This window comes from Malania oleifera, chromosome 8 (genome assembly GCF_029873635.1).
Source record: "Malania oleifera isolate guangnan ecotype guangnan chromosome 8, ASM2987363v1, whole genome shotgun sequence".
Lineage (NCBI taxonomy): Eukaryota > Viridiplantae > Streptophyta > Magnoliopsida > Santalales > Ximeniaceae > Malania > Malania oleifera.
Window position 1 is genome coordinate 107,424,335 of NC_080424.1, and position 23,847 is coordinate 107,448,181.

Below are 23,847 nucleotides of genomic sequence, written 5' to 3' on the forward strand. Positions count from 1 at the left end.
TCTGGCCTCCCACCAAACCGTTGACTGTTTGGTCTACATCAAACAATCTTCCATCTTTTCTTTGTTTTTCTTATTATTTAAATTTTTTGGGTCTCTACAACATGTATGTGAATTAAAATACATTAATGATTATGGCGAGGTAAGACTCTCTGCCAGAGAGTTTGCTAAGTAAGATGAATGTCCTGATAAGTATCAGTTGTAGTCATGCCCAAATTAAAAGGGCAAAATTACAAATAGTATCAGAGTAAAGGGGCGTTACATGTATGAGCGTGTAATTTCCCTAATCCTCAGAAGCTCTTGCTTATAAATAATGATTATGTATGTGTAAGTTGAGTCTGCATGTGTCTTCTCAGTTGTTGTTGATTAACAAAAGGTTATATTTTATGTACACTAAAACTCATGATAGCTGCACATCGATAATAATTTATTCCGCCTTTACCGAGAAGTGTTTCACCTCAACGAATTATTAATTTTTTTTCAGGACCTTCTGGCGATAAAGCTTAGCAGCTCCAGGGCAGGGTTAGTTTTTGTAACCGTGAGTAGTTGTGAGAACTGAAATAAGTAAAGTTATGTTTAATTCATGGTTATGTAATATGAAGTGAATGGATACACTTTTGGATGTATGGTATAGAACTCTCATACTTTAATTGAGAATGTTTAATTATATTCCGCTGCTTGGATGATATTTATGGTATCGGAGATAGGTGAATGGAACACATAACACCCCGGTCCCCACTTGGCGGGTTCGGGGCGTTACAACGCCTGAGGTCACATGCCAGTGATCTGGTGACGCGTGGCGACGACTGCGGACTGCTGGAAGCGTGTGTGGGCTCGTGGAGTCTCCGTTTGAGCTCCGATTTGCTCCGTTGGATTCATTTTGTCGAGAGGAACACTTTGGTGTGCTCAAAACTTGATTTTGAGCAACTTGAATTTCTAGACGACGGTGGTTTTGCTTCAATCTGGCTCTGATACCAATTGTTGGGGATCTAGAAGAAACAATCATGCCACAAATAAAGCAAACAAACACCAAGATTTAACGTGATTTGGCCTAAACTGACCTACGTCCACGGAGCACACTGATCTTCACTAAAATTGGGAGAAAATACAAGAGGAACCACTGCAGCTCAACAAAGTTGGCACCATCTCCATTGCAACTCATCATTAAATTCTTATTCAATATTAGTATGGTTTATATTTGTATTTTATTTTTCTGTGTCAATTTTATATTTAAATTGGTCTGCTGCAAATAAATTTATATCATCTGTACATGTCCCTAACATTCTTAAAATTTTATGTACTATATGTAATTTTTATAAATATTATACTTTTCATCTAATTTTATCAATATTTGACAATTTTGTTGAACAATTGACATTAAATAATGTGTTAAAATTAAATGTTATAGTTAAAACAAATTATCGAAGTACATATATATGCCCAATACGAAGCGCAGGTTGGTTTTACTAGTAGAATATTATATCCCTACGCAATCTTACTCTCCCTTTTGTTTTTTTTTTGCCCAATGTAAATATATATATAATGTAAGGAAAATAAATAAAATATTGGTCACACTTAATAAACCCTCTCTAGATACTTCACACTTAAATACACAAGAATGAAAATTTTACGGTCGTTATAGTTATACTAAAAATATTAATTTGTTTACTCAATTGAATTTTAACGTTATATTTTTTATTCTATTTACGAAATTTACACCTTTTACAAATGTACGTTACTTTGAAATTTGATTGTTTCCTTTTATGAAATTACCAGGAGTATTCAATCATCTAATTAACGCGTAACAAGTATTTAAAACCTAAAAGGTAAACAAGAAAATAGAGGCTATCTTTTTGGTCAAATATATATATTTTATTTAAAAGAATCACTTAACTCGTTTTCTTGTTCCCGTGCATACATTAAAGAGTTTACTTTCAATTTGTCCTTCGCGACACTACTCTAGTGTTTGTCATGACTTTTTTTTTTATTGTTTGTTGGCTTCATTTTCTTACTTGGACAATTTTACAAGAGATATCTTTGATTTTATACACCCATAGCACATGCCATCACCCATTTCTCATAGACAATACTCTTCATACAGAGTATCTCTTTTATTTATTACTTTTAAGGCTTGCTATTGATGACTAAGTAACCTTAGTTTAGATCCTTGACATATGAACTTACATTGATTAAGGAATACTTTGTTTAATATCCTTAAAGCAATGGTGTATATATCATTCAATGGGTCTTTGATTATTTTGTTCACTGTAACTCCATGCTTAATTAGAGACCAATGCACTCGTTGAACGATAGTTTGCTCAAGACTTTTGTCTCATGTATCGCCATCACATTAGTATTAGATACTCGCTTTCTTTACAATTCAGTATCAACATAACACTCAATGCTTTCACTGGATTCATAGCTGTAAGATTCCACTCCCTCTCCCAAAAACAAAAATAGAGAAAAAAAAAAAGGTAATAACATAATTGCGAGTGATAGATTTTGTGTTAATAAACAAAATTCTTGATATAAAACTCATGGTGAGTTATCTAGCACGGGTAAATCACTTTTCATGATAGGAACTTTCGAATGATCACATAACAATCGCATTAGTATACGATCAGGTGCTTATTTTTTAAAGAAATAAAATCAATTATTGAGTTTAATTGGTATATTATCGTACATTGTAGGGATAAATAGCAAGGGTGTATTAGTCTTACATTAAAGGCAATTATGCTTGTTAGATTACTATATCCTCACAAGTTTGTTCGTAAATCAACAACGAATAATTTGGCATAATTGTATGTTTTTAGGAAGAAAATGTTAGTAATATATAGGTGAACTGTCCAAGATCTTTTGCATTCATAGTAAATTTAAATTGTAACCGTTGGATGGTTCATACTTATAACACTGATAACTTATTTGAAAATATTTAATGGCGTGTCTCAAGAGACACCGAAACATTTAAAGCTTGGAAATTCCATATTATAGTTTTCAAATTCAAATCTCGAGAACTACATTCCTAATATATTTTACGCATAATATCTGCTTATAATCGCCAAAAAAAGAAGAAATATCATTCAAAAGAAGATATTTGTGTATTCTATTTCTTTATTTCTCTTCCTCCTTTTAAATAAATTTTCTCTTTTACTATATTATTTAATGTAAAAGCAGGCTATTTTTTTTTTCTAAAAAAAGTTTATTAAATTATTCTTACACATCGGTACATAAAAAATTTAAGAAAAAAAACTTTCAATGTGTGAAAAAAAAAGTCAATTTATTTTTTGCTTGAAGTAATTTTACGTAAAATTCACTAACCTAACAATTTTATTCAAAAAAATCTAAAGCTAACCTTTTATTTTAAACTTATATTTCACAAGAGTGCAAAAAAAAAAAAAAAGAAAAAGAAAAGAGAAACAAACACAAAGGAAACACAAATAGTGAAATAGGAAAATACTCATAGTTTTGGAGCCTATGGAAGCGAATAGCGCGATAGCGCACGGATCCATGACGTGGCATGAAATTCGAATCCCCGCCCAAAGCCCGGACTTCATTTCACCCGCAATTGAATTTCAATTTCCCCCACTCATTATCTCCCTCTTTCGGCGCGTCAACTCTTCCTTCGCATTCCTCTTCGTATCTCTCCGAAACCCTAACCCTATCCCTCGCGATCGAAGGAGGTAAGCATTTATTTCATCTCTTACATTCTATCTTTTACTGTAATTCGACGCATCTGCATCGATTTCAGCTGTGTTCGTCGTTGTTCCGGCTGCTTAATTGCAGGATTAGCCATGAAGGGAGGTAAATCGAACTCCAAGAAAGGGGACAACAAGTAAGTGTTGCTAATTTCGATGCTTATTTTTTTTTGGGATTCATTTCGATGTTTTGGCAGTTTTTTGCTCATCGCGATTCAGATCTAACACCTTAGACCTGAGACCTAATGATTACGCTTTACTGTTCGCGATCTTCTCCGTGTTTGGCAACAGGCTCGCCGTGAAGAGGAAAGGTGCCGCCACTACTAAAGCGGCGAAGAAGGCCGCGAAGGACCCTAACAAGCCCAAGAGGCCTCCCAGTGCCTTTTTCGTTTTCATGTGAGCTTTCGCGCTCGCGATTTCAACCCCCTCTTGGTTATATGCGATATAATTGTTTGGATTTGATGTAAAATTTTTAAAGAAGATTTTTTAATCACAGGGAAGAATTTAGGAAGCATTACAAAGAGAAACACCCGAGTAATAAATCAGTTGCGGTTGTAAGTAACTTAAATGCTGCTGTTGTTGCTTTTGCTTTTGCTTATGCTGCTACTGTTGATGCCTGATTACATGCCTATTTTTATTTTACGAAAATCAGGTGGGCAAAGCTGGCGGTGATAAATGGAAGTCCTTGACTGACGATGTAAGCCATTAATATTGACCATAATAATAGTAAACAATTTTTAATATGATTTTCTTCACAAATTTGTATTTCATCAATAGCGAGGAATTAAAGCTGTTTGAAAAATATGTAGGAAAAGGCTCCCTATATATCAAAGGCTGAGAAGCGTAAAGCTGATTACGAGAAAACCATGAAGGCCTACAACAAGAAACAGGTAACATTTTGGTTTCTTTTAATTTATTTTAGCCTATGCTTGAGAGAAGTGTAGATTTGGAGTTGTAGAAATTTGGACAAAATTTGACGAGAAATTGTATTCAGTTTTTTCTAATCCAAATCTGAAGCCCCAAGCAGCGAAAGCACATCTATAATAATTGACTGTGATACCCTTTGCTTTTAAAAACTGAAAAAACCAGGCTGAAGCACCGAAGGCTGTGGAGGAAGATGAGGATTCTGACAAGTCTAGGTCAGAGGTTAATGATGATGAAGATGATGAGGATGAGGAGGGAAGTGGAGAGGTTTGTAACAATCCTACGATTTTTAATTAGTTGGATACAATTTTAACCCACGTTTTGTTTTATTGAGAATGGATTATTTGCTTCTGTTGCAGGAGGATGATGATGAGTAATCTTTGGGCAACAAAGATAGATATCATCATGTAGGTTTTTTTCTTTATATTTTTGGGGAAAATTTTCCCTCTTTTGCTGGTTGGTGGTATTATGTTAATCCTTATTGGCAACATGTTACAGTGGCTGGAAATTTTATGCTAATTCTATTTTTCGGCATATAATGTGACCTATTTCCTTTGTTTTCCATGCTTACAGAATTAGTATATCATAGAATTGAATCTTTCGTTTACATGTAGCATGCATCCTTAGCTTGCTTGGCTTTCGACATCTAGTGTTTTGCTTTTTTGTTTTTGTCATTCTTTTGGCTGGGATGAAGGGGTAGGGAAAGAGGTTCTTCTCTCTCAAACTGACCCAAAACTAGTATGTAATTGCCATTATATAATTGGTACAGTAGTAGAATTTGTGTTCTTCCTTGCTGTTCGTGGGTACTTCTTGGTTCAGTTTGGTTCCATCATTTTCCATATCCATACCCGAACTGGAGTGGAATTATAGGCAAATTAGGTGTAGGAGTCACTATTTCAAATGGAAATCCTAGGGTAGAAAGTCAGCTCTGCCTAGTTTTGCATAGGTAGCTCGAAATGTACGACTGCTGTTCTTAGAACAGGCAGAAGATGGTCTGTTTGGATTCCATTCTGAATCGATGGTGATGGTTGAAGGATTCATGTTCTTCAGGTATCGCTCATAGTCCTTTAGTTGAGCTTTAGGCAAATCTTGCGTTTGAAAAATGATTTTTGCTTCATATCTTTATGAAACCATAAATTCCTTCTGTTGGATCTGAAATCTCGCGGAGTAAAATTTTTTCCGTTGGATGTAAAATCTAATGCACAGCGTGAATTGGAAGGCATTTCGATTGATGTTACACCTTCGTTTCCAAGTTGGGTTTGTGATGATTTGTTGCTAGTGGTTGGACCCTTCTAGTGTGGATGACAACGTACAAAGTAATATTATTGCTCCAATTGAGGCGGATAATTTTGAATACGGTGGTATGATTTTGATTAATATGGAATAATTCAAAATAAATTTTCTATAAATTCTCTACATATATTATTAAGTGTTTGTTGAAATAAAATAAACTCTTATTTTTCATATGTAGAATAATATTTAGTGGCAGCGATTGAGTTCGTCATCAAGTGAATTCTGCGCTTGACCTTCTAGTTTGTGTTGTTATTGGGCTGTTATATTTTCGTTTCAAATAGTTAGTATTGGCATCTGTACAGCTCATTAAGCCAGATACTGTGGTCATTGAATTTTTACTAGTTAAAAATGGGGAAAGTGGTTTGTTTTGAATAATTTTTGAAAGTTAAAGAAGAGTTTTTGAACTATGAAAAGACAACGCACTTGATATTTTAGAGCGTTGAGGATTAGTGGCAACATCGACTCCCTTCATTTGTGCGATTGAGAGTTGGTGGCAACTACCGAGTAATGTTGTCTTCTTTTGGACAAACTTGTTAACATGGATTGATCTTGATCAAGAAATAATTGATATATGTTTTATAAAAGTTTTTGAAACCACTAAATGTTTTATAGGTGAAGACAATGTTATATAAGAATGAATATATGCAAGTGCTGTGTTTTGTAGATAAATTGTTTTTTGTCCATATGGGTAAGCTCAATGGTCACTTGCAAGGCCAAAGGTTTTGAAAAAGGAAATGAGGAAAGAAAGGCTTTCTTCAGAATACATTTTCTTCAGTTTTTGGTTTTTAATTTTGAACCTTAATTTTATTAGAGGAGCCTTTATCCTCTTAGGCAAAGTTCTAATCTGGGCTTTCTTATCTGTATGTTAAAATGTGGCATAAGGCGTAAAAGCTGAGGAAATGAATTATACGTTTCGTTCTTTTGCCCATCATATTTATTCTTGCTATGGTGTCTACCCTGTGTTTAAGATTCCTCTTTGTATGAGTTCTCATTCAAAGCAATGCAACTCCTAAGCGCCTTTACATAGTCTTCTTTAATTTCCCTTGAATATTGATTTTTGATGATTGGTTTGGAGGTGATCTTTCTCTCGAATCTGGTTCTTGTCACGAGTTTATATTGTTAAAGTTAACTTTTTATTAAAAGAGATCAATTTTTTCATGAGCATCAGATTCTTGAATCTGCTTCACAAGTTTACATTGTTAAAATCCACTCTTTATTAATGTGTAGAGAGTGGCAAGCAAAATTCTAATTCTAATGAAGATTAGTTAAATACGAGAGAGAGAGAGAGAGAGAGAGAGAGAGAGAGAGAGAGAGAGAGAGAGAGAGAGAGAGAGAGAGAGAGAGAGAATTTTAATGTATCAACAAAAAGAGTTAAATTTAACAATATTAGCTTGAGAATGTTTGCAGATTTTAGTGAAAAAACAAATATATAAGAAAATTGGAGCAAGTGGGAGAAGCCATCAAATAAGAAATTTTTTTAATGATCTTCTTACATACAGCCATCCTTGCACATAAGTTACAATATAAACATAGATGAAATTGATGATCAAACCCTTGAAAAGTAAGTAATTGTTTGGTATCATTGTCGAAAAATGAAAATTAGGAATGAGAATTAAAAGCTTCAGACAAAAATTAAAAATTAAAAACCAACAACTTGTTTGGTTAAAATTTATGAAACTAATGCAAATTTAAAATTTAATTAAAAAAATGTTCATTTTCATCTTTAAATCAAAATATTATAGAAATATGACTAAAATTATAAAATTATAAACAATTCATATTAAAAAATTTATTATAATAAAAATAAAATTTATTATGATTATTTTACTTATTTGTTTTACTTTTAAAATTTAATTTACAGTAGAAAATTTATTGAACATGACAATTGAAAAATAGTAAAGTTATTTTGTAATTAACTTTATTATTATTTTTTGATATATATATATATATTTCTTTTAATTATATTTAAATTCATATGATCATTTGATTTAGATTTTAATTTTAATGTGTATAAAATGAATAATTTAATCTAAATTTTCTTTTTGGATATTAAAATTGTTGACAATAGGTTGTTAAAACAATTGGAAATCATAAAATATGATTTTCAATTTTTTGAAAAGCAGTTGAAAATTGACAACAAAAGCAAATGCATTTTTATATTTGTATTTTCATTGTGGAGAAATAGAAACAAAAAACTAAAAACATTAACGATGGTAAATAGGCCCTAAGACAGCATGCTTTTAATCTTAATCACAATCTATTTTTTTTTTAAATAAATATTTTAATCTCTTTTTTTTTATTCGAATTAATTGGCAATAGACAAATAATCACAATTTTTAAGTACCTTACACATGTTGCCATTTTTTTTTTTTATTTAAAAAAACTACCTTGTCTACTCTTTCTCCCTTTTCTTAAGGGCTAGTTTGGATCAAATATTTGTTTTTAGGAAAGGAAAGGAAAGGAAAGGAAAATAAGGAGGGAACTCATTCTCCCTTATATTTTCCTTCTCTATTAAATATTATTAAAAATAAAAGTTTCTTTTAATATGATTAAAAATTAAGAAAAACTAAACATTAATGATATGTAAAATCGAAATTTTGTTTATGGATTTGACATATATATATATATATATATTTACCGATAACCAAAAATGAAAATGTGAATTATTTGATATTTTCCTTTCCTCAATATTTTTTGAGTTTCAAATGGAGCCTAGTAATTCTATAACATGCATCCCAAAAAAAAAAAAAAAAACACAAAAAAGAAGGATGTTCTCCATTTAGGCTTTAGCCATTGGGCACATACATTATATCTTCATTTAGTATTTATAAAAGAAGTTATGTCACCCTCATAGTTTTGCCATCTCAGAAAATGACATGTTTTGTTGATATCAACTTTTTTAGGGATTTATTCTAATAAAAAATTATTTAATGATGTGTAAAATTAAAATTTTGTTGATAAATTTGATATATTTTTATTTATTTTTTATTTTTTTGATCATCAAATATGAAAATGTGGATTTATTGATATTTACCTTTTCTTAATATTTTTTTAGTTCCAAAAAGGAGATTAAGAAAAAAAAATGAAGAAATTAATAAAATCTCGAGTTCATTTTCCATAAAGATGTAACGCTAGCTCTATTCGAATTAGAAGTTTGAATTATTAATAATACACTTGATTACTAATTAAAAGGCGAATTCAATTTTGATCATAAAAAACCAACTTAGATTTTGTAGGAGTGTAAGTAGTCCTTCAGAGAAGAATACAAAAACATGCAAATTACGGGATTGCAATATTTTTCTATATTGTAATTGTTATTATTCAACTAATATTTATATACAAAAATCTTAGGATTAATAAAAAGTGTGCATCAAACAAAGAATTATAAATAATTATGAATTAATTATGAAATATTTGCATATTAATATTAAATACATAAAAATATTCCAAACAAGTTGTGAAATTTTCAAAAATAAGAAGAAATTGTATATTTCTTTTAGAAATAAATATATTTTTTTCTAAAATTAGATGTGTCCTAAATGTCGGGTTCAAGAAATGGGTAGTCCGTGTACCCAAGGACCGGGTCGGAGGAGTAAAACGTGCTTCTGTCATACTTATTCAGGACAGCCCCAACACCGAATCTCCTGGGCAGGTCCGGGTTAGCCAAAAACAAGCGTCCAAACGCAACCAGATCGGCGCCACCGCTCGCGACCGCTTCGCCCCCGCGCTTCCTGTCGTATCCGCCGGCGACGATGAACGTCCCTTTGAAAGCCTTTCTCATCGGCAGCAGACTAAACCTCGTTTCGCTCTCCTCGAACTGCGTTGCCATTCGTGGCTCGATCGCGTGACAGTAAAGGATTCCGAGCTGGTTCAGCGACTCGGCCATGTGGAGCGCGAGAGACTCGGGGTCCGAGTCGACGCAATCGTTGTAATCGGCGAAAGGAGAGAGTCTGATTCCGACCTTATCAGCGCCGATCTCGTCAGCGACGGCTTTAATCACTTCGAGAGGGAATCGGCACCGGTTCTCCTGGCTGCCACCGTACTCGTCTGTTCTGTCGTTGACTTTGTCTTTCATGAATTGATCGAGGAGGTAGCCGTTCGCCCCGTGGATCTCTACTCCGTCGAAGCCTGCAAGTTGTGTTGATGATGTATAAATTGGATGCTTACAATAACAACACTCACGTTTAGATTTGAAAATTTAAACTTCTTTTTGAACTAAATTATTTTGGAAGAAGAAACTTCAATGTTTAATTTAAGGCAAATTTTTGGTGAACTTTATCAAAATTTTCCTAACAAAATATTTTGCCTCACAAAAGATCAAATGAAAATTAAACTGTTTAATTTTGATATTCAGTGAAGTGCAATTCCGCAGCACAGAAAATACATAACAGAGAAAGAGGCCTGTCTGTTCCTTTGTGCTTGCATGTATTTGAGTTGAGTTGAGCCCATGCAATAAAATATTGGACTTCAACTTTGACTAAAAAATTTTTAGCTGGGAACTCAATTAATTTCATAATTCTTAAACTCAAATTCAATTTCATAAATTATTGGTATCAATTACAAATTAATATTAAATATATATAAGTATATATAACGCATACATAATATTTAAATATATTTATAAAATATATATTATATGATATATATAAAATATAATAATAAAATTTAAAGTTTGGTTAGACTCAAAACTCAATTTAAGTATTATTATTAAACTTAAACTTGGCTCAATATCTAGTCGAGTTGAATTAGGGAACAAGTCAAATCCAAATAGCTCACGAGTAAGCTTGACTCACTTATATTTCTATTTACATTATATTTTGATTAAGAATTCTATTTGATACATGGAAAAATAAAAGTGAAGTCAATTTTTTCCTTGTATTTTTTTATGTACAATAAAAATAAAAATATGTTTAAATAAGAATAAATTTTTTAAAAATATATTAAAGGCAAATGGCATATACAATCAAAATTACACACACACACACATGTTCACATTCCTTGATCACCAAAAGGTTTTTTTCTTCATATTATTCTTTTCTATCTTGTACTTTTTAAATTCTAAATATGACTTTTAGAATTAAATACGCTTTTAACCACTAATTTTTTTTTTAAAATTGATGTGACCGCATGTATACTTTAAATTATTATCGTTTTAGTACTTTTTCTAAATTATTAAAATTTTAATATAATAAATTTGTAATATTACATGTATTCAGATTATAAAAAAAATATTAAACATTTTCAATAATTAAAATAAAATTTGTAAAAAAAATTAGGAGCACAATCCTATGCTTGGGGAGGTCTTGAATTTGGTTTGCATTGATTTGAATAAAATATAATAGAAAATTATATTAAAATTTGTTTAAATATACTCAAATCTAAAATTCAAATCTAAATTTGAGATTCGAAATTCATGTCTAAAATGCATTTCAAGACCATGCCCTAGAGGTGTTTATGGCCGGATTTGGTTTCAATTGATTTGATCTTGTCAATTGAATAAGAAGCAGATCCTAAATCGAATCGATGAAGATTCAATTTAAGTCAATTTGTGTTAGCTTCAATATTAAGTGGGTTGGTTCAATTGACAATTTAACACAAAAGGAATATGAACGAGAAATTTTACCAAACATAATAACATATGATGTGTTGAAAATACTGCTTAAACTAATGTCATTCAAGTTAAAAATGTTAAATTAGTAGTGTTCTTATTAAAAAAATGATAGTATTAATGTAACAATATGAGTAACACACTAAATTTATTATGTTTAGAGATGTCTTAACTTTGAAGTTGTAATAAATTTGGATAAGATGTAATATAAAATTAAGTTGAAATTTGTTCAAAGTTACATAAATTTAAGTTCAAAATACAATGCAAGTACTTTTCAAATTTAAATTTTATGTTGATAATTCAATATAAAGAAGCTTCTGAAATTAATAAAAAAAAAATATATTTATTTTCTAACACACATACCATTGATAACATGAAGTTTTAAAAAAAGCAAAATATGCTTATTTCCTTTTAAAATAATTAAAATATTATATCCATAAACATTATTGTAAAATATAATAACATAAAATGCATGTGTTATCCCATAACCCATTTTTATATAGACATTCATAAGTCTCATACAATTGTAGGTATGTGTGTGTGTTACGAGTCGAGCTTGTTGAGAGCATTATGCTTACTCATGACCTTTTGTCTTATGCGTTTGGGATGAATTTTCATTATGTAAATATTAGTGAAAGTTATTTTTTCAAAAATAATTTTTCCATAAGCTACTTTTTGATCATATTGAAGTTTTCTAGTGTTAGAGTTATAATAACATACAAAGTTCTTTAGGAGAGGATAAGTGTTTATCAACTTGTAAAAATTATTGACTATTGTAAACGTGTTTACCCTAATTATCTCCCTCGCTAGACACATATTATTGACAAAGGTGTTGATTAATGAATTATATTACTTCAATGCTTACTGCTTGCGTGCCCTTACTTCTAAAAGTTATTTACTGTGTTCGCTTATACTTATCTTAATGATTATAGAAGTGTTTTATTGGTGAATTGTGGTAAACGGGAGATTAACTAGTTAAACAAGAATATTTTAGTTAGTGCCGTACAACCATTCACAAAAATGTGAAATATTTGGCCCCATAATATATATATATATATATATATATATAGAGAGAGAGAGAGAGAGAGAGAGAGAGACCGATTGAGTGAATTAAATACGAAACTTGTAAACTAATCCATAAAATCAGATAATGTAAAATAGAAAATTGCCATAGTCTATAAACCATTTGAAATCAATTTTTTGTATCGACTTGATATGGATGGATCGGGTTGAGCAGATTGGTTGGGTTATTGAACACTCTTACCATGCCCAATCCACATGTTAAGAGTTAAACAGTATATGTATTGCTTGTTAAAAAGGATTAAATGAATTGATTAGAGATTAATTAATTGAAATATTAATTAATTAAGCACCTGCTTCCATGGCATTTTTCGCTGCGACTCTGAAGTCATTAACGACGAGAGAGATTTCGTGGGGAGAGAGCCGTCGAGGAGGGGAGAAATCTGCTCCACCAGACCCATCAATGTGGTGTTGAACTGTGATTCGCTTGTCAGTGCAGGAGACTGGAGGCTGACCATTTGGTTGATACGCTATGACAATAATTATATTTATAAAATAATTAAACAGATTAACAAGCATTCTGACAATAATAATATTCCAATAACATTGTTCATGAGCAATATTACTATATTGTTTGGATATGTAAATGATGAGGCTTATTTTTTGAGGGGTCCACACAGACTAAACAAGTGCGTTAACTTAGGGATTGTTTGGTATCACTATCAAAATTATAAAAATAAAAATAAAAAATAAAAAATTAGCAATTTGTTTGGTTAATACCTATTAAAATAAAATAAATTTAAGATCTAATTAGAAAAATGATAATTTTCATCTTTAAATAAAATAATATTATAAAAATCTGATTAAAATAATAAAATTACAAAATAATACACATTAAGAAAAACTATAATAGAAATAAAAGTTATTAGAATTATTTTACTTAACTGTTATAATTTCAAATTTTAATTTAGAATGAAAATTTTATTGGGTAAGAAAATTGGAAAATAATAAAAAATATTTTTGTAATTGGTTTTATTACTATTTTTAAAAATTTATGCATATTTTTATTTTAATTATATTTAAATTTATATGATAATTTAATTTTAATTTAAAAGTGTATAAAATGAATGATTTAATTCAAAATAACTATTTTTGGACATTAAAATTTCTGGCAACATATTTTCAAAATAAATGAAAAACATAAAATTGTTTTTTTTTTTCTCTGAACAATTGAACGTTAATAATAGAAATAGATATTAACAATGCATCAAAACTCGGCACACTCAATAATAGTGATGCAGTCGATGGTTTTATCTGTTACAAATTTAAATATCAAAGATTTGAGACAAATCATCACAATAAAGTCTGAGAAGCGTCAAAGATTCAAAGTCAATTATTTGCCGATTATGCTAACAAATCAGAGCCTACTGATTCAAAAAAATTAAAAGAGCATATATGTTAACAACGCAAATTTTATCTTAAAATTCATGAAATTTATGATATCTCCTTTATTGTTAACTATATCTTGTAAACTTGTTTAAATACCCCAGTTAATGTCTTTCTTAGTTTTTATGCACTTGGTGTTCACCATTCAATTATTACAATAAAAATAGCATTGATTCTTCCTATTTCATTTTTTACTTTAACAGAAAATTGACATATTTTCGTAATTCGTTTGTTCATTTTGTAGAAATAGAAGTAGAAAATAGAAAAAAAAAACGATATTAAACATGCTCGCAATTATTCAAACCACCTAAAATTTTCCCAGGGGTAAGGAGGTGTTTGGTTAGCATGGAAATCTGTTGTTTGGAAAGGAAGAAAATCACCGTAGTTGGAAACTCTCCCTGCATGCCAAAGCTGGCAAAAGAAAATTCCCCCCTTCTCGTGAACAGCATTCACAATTGGCCTCCATGCTTCCACTTGCTCTCTTGTCCAAATGCCAGGGCTATTTGGGCCTCTTTATGCACAAAATAATAATTTTACATGAGATTTATGAGCCGCTCTAAAATGTACGATAATTATGATAAATAGTATGAAAAAATATAAAGATAAATAAAATAATAAAAATCATTATTCGGTGATATGTCTATATCCATAGAAGCGAACCACAACTAAATTTCATTATATCAAAGTAGGGTTATATAGTTTATACTAATATTAATCAAACAGAAGTATAATACTCTTACAAAATCATTTCTGTTGCATTTCCTAAAATTTTTGTTAGCTTCGTTTTCTTTATATTGACGGAGAAAAAGAAGAAAAGAAAATAAAATGACATATTTACCCTTGGGCAGTGTCGGAAATTACAGAAGCTTCCCCAATCAGTAGTCCACCCGCTGATGATCTCTGGGAGTAATAGAGAATGGCATGTGGCTGAGCAACAGAGTCGTAAGATCTCATTCTTGACAACGGCGCTAACACCATCCTGCAAGACCCAAACACAATAATTGCCACAAATATTTTTATTTTTTAACAAAATTTAAAGAAAATTCAAATGCTTATAAAATAATTTACCCAAAAAAATATTTCAAAATTACAACCTCTATTTTATCCATTTTTTAATATCTTAAACAAAATTTAGGAGAAAATCACAGTTAACAAGCAAATAAAAAAAGAGGTAAAAGATACGGACCTCTCCAGAGATTTCAAAAACTCCACAAACTTGTTCTTGGGCTTGTTTAGATAAAAAATTTTGATTGGGAAAAGTAAAGAAAAGAAAAGAAAAGAAAAGGAAAATAAGAAGGAAATTTATGTTTCATTATTTTTTTTCTCAGAACCAAATGCTACTAAAAATGAAAATTTATTTTAATATGATTAAAAGTGAAGGAATTCAAATATAGAAGGTGTGTAAAATCATATTTTTACTGATTAATTTGGTGTATATATATATATATATATATATATATATATATTTGTTGTTGTTTTTACTTTCTTTGATAACCAAATATGAAAAAATGGATTTCTTCATATTTTTTTTCTACCTTCTCAAAGATTTTCCAAGTTCCAAACAGATATTTAAGATTTCAAGAATTTAATTTGTCAATAAAACACAAACTTCCTCTCAAATACAAGGGAAAGTCTGTATTATTTTGACAAATTTTAGGGGACATCTCTAAAATTTTTGATTCAGGAGATTTTTTTATCCTAAAAAAATGAAAAAAAATAAATGAACAAATAAAAGAGAAAAATCCGAGAACCTATCACCCGTGATTTCCCACGTGATGATCGGGAAAATAAGTAAAACCTAATGAAATTCAAAAAGCTTATTATGACATAATTTACCCAAAAATAGTTAAAAACTAAACCTCTTATTTTTTATTTTTTTTTTCAATTCAAAAGAAATTATGAGAGGAAATTACGGACAACGGTCATCTTGCCAACATAAAAAAAAAAAAAAAAAAAAAGAAGAAACAGACAAAAAAAAGAGATATAAAAAAAAAAAAAAAAAAAACCAGTGACACATCGCACGCGATTCGATGTTGCTCATATGTTTTCTCGAAAAATTATTACAAAGTAGCATTCTTTTGATGAGAAAAAGGAAAATAAAGAAAGTGGAGAAGTTAAATACCTGTGAGAGAGGTGGAAATTTCCCATCTTGTGAGGAGAATGAAGGGGCGGTGCTGGTGTTCTCTCCATTTCCTCTTCCTACTTTTGCTGTCTCTTTTGATCGAAAGAATGGATTATGCTTCTTGTTTGTGTGTGTGTGTGTGTGTGGGGTAGGCCTATGGCGGCGGAAGCCACCAACCCCAGCATCTCATGTTGAAGATGTGTGGGTGTAATTGGGAATTGGGTAAGATGTAGAATTGGCCGTGGCTTGTACGTATGTGCAGCAGCGAGCTGGGTGTGTGTGTGTGTGGGGTAGGTGTCTATTGACTATGTCTAGAACAATGAAACGATTTGTTAAAAGTGAGTATTGAAAGTCTTGCACGTGGGAGGCTTTTTTAGTTTTATTTATTTATTTATGTGGAAAACTTTCCACTTTAGTTCTATTTTGAAAAAAAAATTACAATGGGTATTATTTTTTTATTTTAAAGGATAAAAGACATTCACATGAGATTTGACAAAAAGATATAGACTTTACTTGAAATTTCAAAAATCTCACGAACCATCCCTGAGGTTTGTCAAAAATGATACAAGCCTCCTATAAAATTTCAAAAATATCACAGACCTTTCCAAAGTTTTGTCAAAAAAAACACAGATCTCTCATATATTTTTTTTCAAAATATAAGAAAAATTTTATGTCTTTTTGACAAATCTAAGGGAAGATCCTTTAGATTTTTGAAACCTCAATGACGGTTTCTGAAATATTGAAATTTCATGGAAGGCCATTTTCTTTTTGTCAAAACATAGGAGATGTTAGTGTCTTTTGCTCTATTTTGAATGCATGCTTTCATTGTGGGTAAAGCATAATGCCATGGTTTCCCATTTGATGTGTAACAAAGAAATTTGAACATACAAGCATACTTTATGTAATGACCCCAAAAATAGATATAATCAATCACTTACTTCCACACACTACCACAAATAAAATAATAATTTTTATTTAAAGCTTATACCCACTTACGTGCCTTCGTCATATATAATAATAATAATAATAAAACTATTTTATTAAAGCTGCCCATTCAATTATACACTACAGTAAAGTTTTATTAATAGTAAGGATGGATATGTTCGCCGCCGTGAGTTGGAGTTCGAGGTGGGGAGGGTAAGGTATTTCTGAAAATCGCTCCGATGAAAGGGGTGATGAGATTTGGGAAGAAGGGCAAGCTGAACCCGAGGTATATCGGACCGTTCGAGATTCTTGAGCGAGTGGGTCCGGTAGCCTATAGGATTGCACTGCCCTCAGCACTCTCGAGGATCCATGATGTGTTTCACGTATCCATGTTGAGGAGGTACGTGCTGGATCTATCACATGTTATCAGTTACGAGGATTTGGAAATTGGGGATACTTTAGCGTACGAAGAAGTACCTGCTCGGGTTCTGGACCGTAAAGTTCAGAAGTTACGTACCAAGGACATACCGTTGTTGAAGGTATTGTGGCAGAATCATGAGATTGAGGAAACTTCTTGGGAATTGGAAGCAGAAATGCGTCGAAAGTATCTACAGTTGTTTTGAGTATGTATGTGTATTACCCTACCTTCTATGGAATAGGTGGTTAGTCTTGGGGAGTGTGGGTTGTTGTGAACTCCTGAGACGGTTTATGTATGTAACCACGGTATTCCTTCGCCATAATTGGGGGTATGTATATGTATAGTGATGGGGCTTCGTTGTAATAGCCGCCGATTCTTTCTAGAGTTGAATGTGTGTTTGAGTGTATGAATGAGTTCGTGAATGAGAGATTATAAATTTTGAGGACGAAATTTTTGTAAGGAGGGGAGGATGTAAGAACTTGAACCGTGATATATGGAATTAATTAATAAAAGAAGGGTAAAATGGTAATTAAGCAGGCTTCGTTGACGAAGCTAGAGTTCATCGACGAAGGCCCTTTATTACTTGGCGACGAAATGCAGGAGCTCGTCGATGAGGAGAAGTTGAGAGGTTTTGGGAATCCAGAACTCTCAGGCTCGACAATAAGGTCACCGTATCGTCGAAAAATTATCTTTAGTACCTCGTCGATGAAGGCGCCATCTTGTCGACAAGGGCGGCCGAGTCAAAGGGCTATAAATATCTATTTTCATTACTTCTCAGTTAAGAAATCTCAAACCCTCTCTCTATCTCTCTAGAAACTTAAAATACTCTTTCTCTCTAGATTTCTTCGTCGTACATTGCTGGAATCGTTGATTCGACGTTACCACGAGGATCAGGGAAGGATTCTCTACAAGATCTACGAATCGGATCTTCGTTCCAGGCATTTTCAGGTTTTTGCTCAAAATCGAGGTAAGGCTCGGTTTTCAATTCTGATCTGGTAGTTATGTAGAGAATAGGATTGTGAGTATTTTTTGTACTGTACTTTATAGGTTTTGGGAACTCGATTGGCTGTTTAGGGGCCGTAGAGTTTGAGATTTGTTGTTTGGGGATTCAATTTATGTCAGTTATTTTTTAAATCGGATTCGATAGAACTGTGATTCATGGTCGTATGTGTGTGTTTGGTTACTCATTTGGGTAAATCTAATGTGTAAAATTATGGGTTTTTCATTTTAAAGTTTTGGGAAAAGGGAGCGACGAGTTGCATCCCTGGTTTTGTTAGAAAATCGTAAATGTATTGTGATATATATTGTGTTATAGGGATGGCCGTGCCTTGATATGTTTAAAATGTTTATGTTTGGAAAATCATGATTTTAGATTACCAAATGAGTGTGGTTTGTTTGGTCATATGATCATGCATGGTTGTATTTTGTTGAAATGCAATAGGAACTAGGTTCTGAATTGTTCCAGATACTGAAAGAGTGTCCGGCTCAATATCTGAGTGCATGAGTAATCGCCTTCCATGTTTGACAAGAGTGTTCGGCTCTATATCCGAGAGCGTGAGCCTTATCGGCTAATCACCGAAGGGTGTGGATCCAATAGTTGTATAGGTACGATGCCATGGGAGTCTAGGACTATGCCATGTGTCGGGGATGCCGTGTAATGCAGGCCGGCTTTGGGCCGAAGGGTATGACGACACTGCGTTACTTGATCATGTGTGTGTGCGTGAATGCACTGTACTGAAATTGTTTTGTGAAAATACTGGAATTGCATTTAACTGTGTATGTTTTGTGTCATGATAAAACTCAAATGTCACACATCGATATAACTTATATCTGTCTTACTGAGAGGTGCCTCACCCATACTCTATGTATATATTTTTTAGGTCTTTCGAGTAACCGGAACTAGAGTCCTTGAGTTTGGCGCGTAGTGGTCGATGTACTACGGGAAGTACCTAGGTAAGTACTACGACTGTATCGGGATGTCTTTTGGGAAACGGTTGACGCCCGAATTGGTATTTTGTATTTTGGAACCTGGATTCCTTTTGTATAGACTCTGGTATGGTACTGTATATGTATAGAAAAACCTTTTTTCCGCTGTGTATCTATAGTGTGTATGGACATGTATAGGGTGCCTGGAAACCCCACGGGGTGGGACCCTCATTCATTTGGTATTGTATCTTTGGCTATTTGTATGATACAAGGATAGGTTAGATTACTAATTTACCCTTAGGTCCCATTATCGGGTTCGAGGCGTGACATTTTAATTCAATTTCCAATCTCATTCGCATGCAAACCAAGTTTATCAGCAAAGTTCCCGAGAATAGGGAAGTCTACTCGCCCATACAAGTAGCTTCCCTCTACTTTAATACGTTATGCAGCCAGATATGACTATATCTGATACCTATCAAGGCACTCACCTTACTTAGTAAGCCCTCAGGCGGAGAGTTTTACTTCGCTTAATTATTTAGATTATTAAACTCACACTCTTTTATTTTCCATTTTCATCATTCTTTCCTTTTCTATTTTTATTTCACAATCCAGCCCATGAGTGTTGTAGACAACCCTATTTTACCGGCCCTTCATGAGGAGACCTGGTGTAATAAAAGTTGACTTCAAATCCTGAGAATCGAAGGATCCTTTTTGAAAAGTTTGATTTTCTAAATGGAGTCCCAATGCCTTTAATCGAGTCCCAGTATTTTTTAATTTAGTCTCGAGTTTTCAAATTTTATCTTAAATTAGAGTCCTGTTTTAGAATTGAGTCCCATTCCGGTTATTTTCAAAAAATGTGTCCAGGTTGTTTTTTAAAAAGTAATAATAATAATAATAATAATTCAAAAATGAGTCATAATATTTTTAAGTCGAGTCCCGGTATTTTCATGAAATAAGTCTTTTTTATTTTAAAATAAATTTTTAAATTGAGTTTTTCCTAATTTTCAAATTTTTCGTGTCACGCCTCGAACCTAATAATTGGACCCGAGGGTGAAAAAGTAACCTAACTTGTCCCTGTATCACCAAAATCAAGATACAGTACAATGAATGAGGGTCCGACCCTATGGGATTCCCAGACACCCTATACACATTCACATACACAATAGAAACACAGCGGAAGATAAGTCTTTTTATACACAATATGTACCATACCAGAGTCTATACAAAGAAGTCAAACTTCACAAAAATACAACACAACTCGAGTGACAACCATAACCACAAAATTCAACCCGATACAGTCTTAGTACTTACTTAAGTACCTCTCGTAGTACACCGACCACTATGCTCCCAACACCAGGACGTTAGTTTCGATTACTCGAAAGACCTGAAAAATATGTACGTACAGTAGGGGTGAGACACCTTTCAGTAAGGGCAGATACAAGTTATATCGGTATGTGGCATTTGAGTGTTATCATGACAGTAAAATATACACAGTTAAATGCAATTTCTAGTACTTCCACAAACAGTTTCAAAACAGTGCATACACGCACACACACATGATCAAATAACCTGGTGTTGTCACAACCTTCAGCCCGAAGTCAACCCGCAATACTCGACGTCGGCCCGCGATAAACGGCGTCCCCAGCACATGGCGAACCCCAGGCTCCCATGGCATCATACTGATACAAACTGGTGGATCCACATCCTTCGGTGATCAACCAGTAAGGCTCACGCCCTCGAATATAGAGTCGGACACTCTTGTCAAACATGGCAGTTGATAAACACACGCCCACGGATATAGAGCCAGACACTCTTTCAGTACCTGGAACAACTTGGAACCCAGTTCCTATTGCATTTCATAAAAAACACAACCATGCATGCTCATATAACCAAACAACCCACACCCATTTGATAATCTATAAATCATTATTTTCCAAACGTACACAGTTTAATAAAGTCAAGGCACGACCATCCCCAACACAATACATAACACAGTATACCAAAGGTTTTCCAACAAAACCAGGGAATGTAGCCCAGTACCCTCTTTTTCCCAAAAATGTTACATGAAAAATCCACAATTTTACCCGTTAGATTTCCCCAAATGAGTAACCAAAACGCATGTAGGACCGTGAACCATAGTTTTACCAAGTCCAATTTAAAAAATAACCGACATAAACTGAATCCCCTTACCTTTTCCTGAATAACAAATCCCGAACTCCAAGGCCCCTAAATCGCAAACCGAGTTCCAAAACCTACAACCCACAGTACAAAACTCGCTCACAACTCTGTTACCTACAAGACTACCGAATTAGAATTGCAAACCGAGCCTTAACTCTTTTTGGGCCAAAACCCGAGAATGCTCGAAACGAAAATCCAATCCATAGAACTTGTAGAGAATCCTTCCCTGATCCTCATGGTAACGTCGGATGCACGATTCCCGCTACATACGGGGAAGAAAACTAGAGAGATAGAGAGTAGGTTAAGTTTTTAGAGAGAGATGAAGAGAGAATTTGAGTTATCTTAACTGAGAAGTAATGAAAATATCTATTTAAAACCCTTTGACCCAGCTACTCCTCGTCGACGAGACTCTGCACTTCGTCACTGAGAACTACAAAGACTTCATCAACGAACTCTGGCTTTGTCGATGAAGCTTGCTTAATTACCAATTTACCCTTCTCTTAATTAATTAATTCCTTATATCACGGTTTAGGTTCTTACATTTCGGAGTCGAGTCGTTTTAATTTCTAAAATGAATTTTTGGGGAACAATTTTTATCGAGTCATCTTTCCGAGTTTGGGTCCTCGGGTGTTCGGAAATCAAGTCTTTTTTAGGCCAAAAAAAAAAAAATACATAAAAGAAAAAAAAAACAAAAAAGATACAGGAAAGACAAACGAAATAGAAAGGAAGATCAGTTTAAAGTCCTCAACAGCATGTTCTAGAGGCTCCTGTTCCATCAGAAAGAAAAATAAAGGTTCGGAAATGAGAAAACAGTTATAAAAGAAAAAAATAAAATGACTTGTGCATATCAGACCGCCCCATATTCCCTCCTACTTGAACCTCCAAACCCTGGGAATAAAGGAGGAGAATAGTTGGGGAAGCTAATTTCAGTTGTAACCGATCGTGAAGAGTCATCCTCGCTCCAATGAACTCTCTAAAAAGAGAGGGTCCCTGTAACGACTTGCTTAATAAATGGATTTTTTATTTATTTATACTATGATAATCTACATGCTCTGATACCATACTGGGATAAACCCAACCATAAACCTAAGCAGCGAGAAGCATAAATCACATAGACATAACCATATGAAAATATATACATAATACAAAAACCAATATCACTCAATACCAGAGTACTATATGTTTCCCAAAATAGACACATATCACTGTTTTTCCCAAAATACCCTCAACTAGCTACAGTATACAAAAATTCTCCCAAAACATACTCACTCTCTGACAGGGCACCGCTGAAGCCCCTCTATTTGCGAGCCTAATCTGGTCGCTTACCTGGATCACCTGAAAAATGATTCAACACTGGGATGAGTCAACGCTCAGTAAGACGATATATGCTATTACTAGTGTGTGGCAAATGAGCTACTATATCATGAAAATCTATTTTCAAATAAACATATATAACTAAATACATAAATAAAGTATAAGTGATAAAATCCACCACCCCTGTCCTTATTGCTTAACATGACAGTATTGGAGATTATTATTCAAAATACTTCTAGTATAAGTAAGTATGTTCCTTGTTTCAACAAATCTATACATTTCCTAATAATAACTGAAAATGTTCCTTGTGGATATCTGTGTGTCATGACTTACCCCCTCATGACAGGGTTGTGTGGCCCGTAGGCGGGATTTACCCTGGCTGGCCAACCAGGAATAAATCACTATACTCCATCAGTCGATCTGCCCACCTCAACCCATATCTAAATGGGGAGCCTGTCCTCGTCAAGGATCTAGGTGATCGACCTATTACCACGTATTATCTAAATAGATGGTTGCACTCATAAAGTAACATAATATCTATAGCAACGGTACCGTGCTCTGTAACTGCAAAGTCCAATAAGGTCTGATACTATATAATGTATTTCTATATACAACTATCTGATTTACCATGATTCTGAAATAATCGAAATAACCATGATGTTGCATAAACTGTACTGTAATTCATACGTCGTAATACTGAGAACTGTATAATCATAACACTGAAACTGCATAATCATAATACTGATATTCGTATAATCATGGTACTGAGATTCATAAAATCATGGTACTGAAATATCGTAAAATCAGAATACTAAAATATTGTAAAACATATTTTCGTACTATATTCATATTCACAAGCCACACGATACTATAATACATAATTTTCATCATTTAATAATTTATCTAATATTTTAAAAATACCTAGCATAGCATATTTCCCTTACTTGACTACTGGAAAGCCCTTATGGTATACGAGATTAAC

General features: G+C 32.8%; 2 protein-coding genes across 5 annotated transcripts; one reads left to right on the plus strand and one right to left on the minus strand.

Moving 5' to 3' along the window:
• The first annotated feature begins 3,471 nt into the window (after positions 1 to 3,471).
• Positions 3,472 to 5,150, plus strand: LOC131162215 (HMG1/2-like protein). 4 transcript variants are annotated; one of them, XM_058118468.1, is made up of 8 exons: positions 3,472 to 3,677; positions 3,781 to 3,829; positions 3,984 to 4,088; positions 4,189 to 4,246; positions 4,345 to 4,389; positions 4,502 to 4,582; positions 4,782 to 4,883; positions 4,976 to 5,150. In XM_058118468.1, the coding sequence occupies exons 1-8, from the start codon at positions 3,515 to 3,517 to the stop codon at positions 4,991 to 4,993; spliced, it is 621 nt and encodes a 206-aa protein (XP_057974451.1). In that variant the 5' UTR covers positions 3,472 to 3,514; the 3' UTR covers positions 4,994 to 5,150. The 4 variants fall into 4 exon arrangements, with proteins under 4 accessions (XP_057974451.1, XP_057974449.1, XP_057974448.1 ...); XM_058118466.1 differs by having other exon boundaries at positions 3,501 to 3,677; positions 3,746 to 3,829; XM_058118465.1 differs by having other exon boundaries at positions 3,501 to 3,677; positions 3,746 to 3,829; positions 4,782 to 5,150.
• Positions 5,151 to 9,291: 4,141 nt separating this feature from the next.
• On the minus strand, positions 9,292 to 16,334 carry LOC131162216 (putative 12-oxophytodienoate reductase 11). The gene is made up of 5 exons (XM_058118469.1): positions 16,106 to 16,334; positions 14,822 to 14,962; positions 14,364 to 14,494; positions 12,891 to 13,067; positions 9,292 to 10,037 (listed from the first exon to the last, which is right to left on the minus strand). The coding sequence occupies exons 1-5, from the start codon at positions 16,171 to 16,173 to the stop codon at positions 9,445 to 9,447; spliced, it is 1,110 nt and encodes a 369-aa protein (XP_057974452.1). The 5' UTR covers positions 16,174 to 16,334; the 3' UTR covers positions 9,292 to 9,444.
• Between the last annotated feature and the right edge of the window lie 7,513 nt (positions 16,335 to 23,847).

Bases quoted from the DNA above. Each gene is read 5' to 3' on its own strand.
- LOC131162215 (XM_058118465.1), top strand. From the start codon at position 3,505: ATGACGTGGCATGAAATTCGAATCCCCGCCCAAAGCCCGGACTTCATT. The intron at 4,089-4,188 runs GTGAGCTTTCGC...TTTTAATCACAG, and splicing joins AGTGCCTTTTTCGTTTTCAT to GGAAGAATTTAGGAAGCATT. The intron at 4,247-4,344 runs GTAAGTAACTTA...TACGAAAATCAG, and splicing joins GTAATAAATCAGTTGCGGTT to GTGGGCAAAGCTGGCGGTGA.
- LOC131162216 (XM_058118469.1), bottom strand. From the start codon at position 16,173: ATGGAGAGAACACCAGCACCGCCCCTTCATTCTCCTCACAAGATGGGA. The intron at 14,963-16,105 runs GTATTTAACTTC...TGGGTCTTGCAG, and splicing joins AATTTCCACCTCTCTCACAG to GATGGTGTTAGCGCCGTTGT. The intron at 13,068-14,363 runs GTGATTTTCTTC...TTATTGTCATAG, and splicing joins AGGGAGAGTTTCCAACTACG to CGTATCAACCAAATGGTCAG.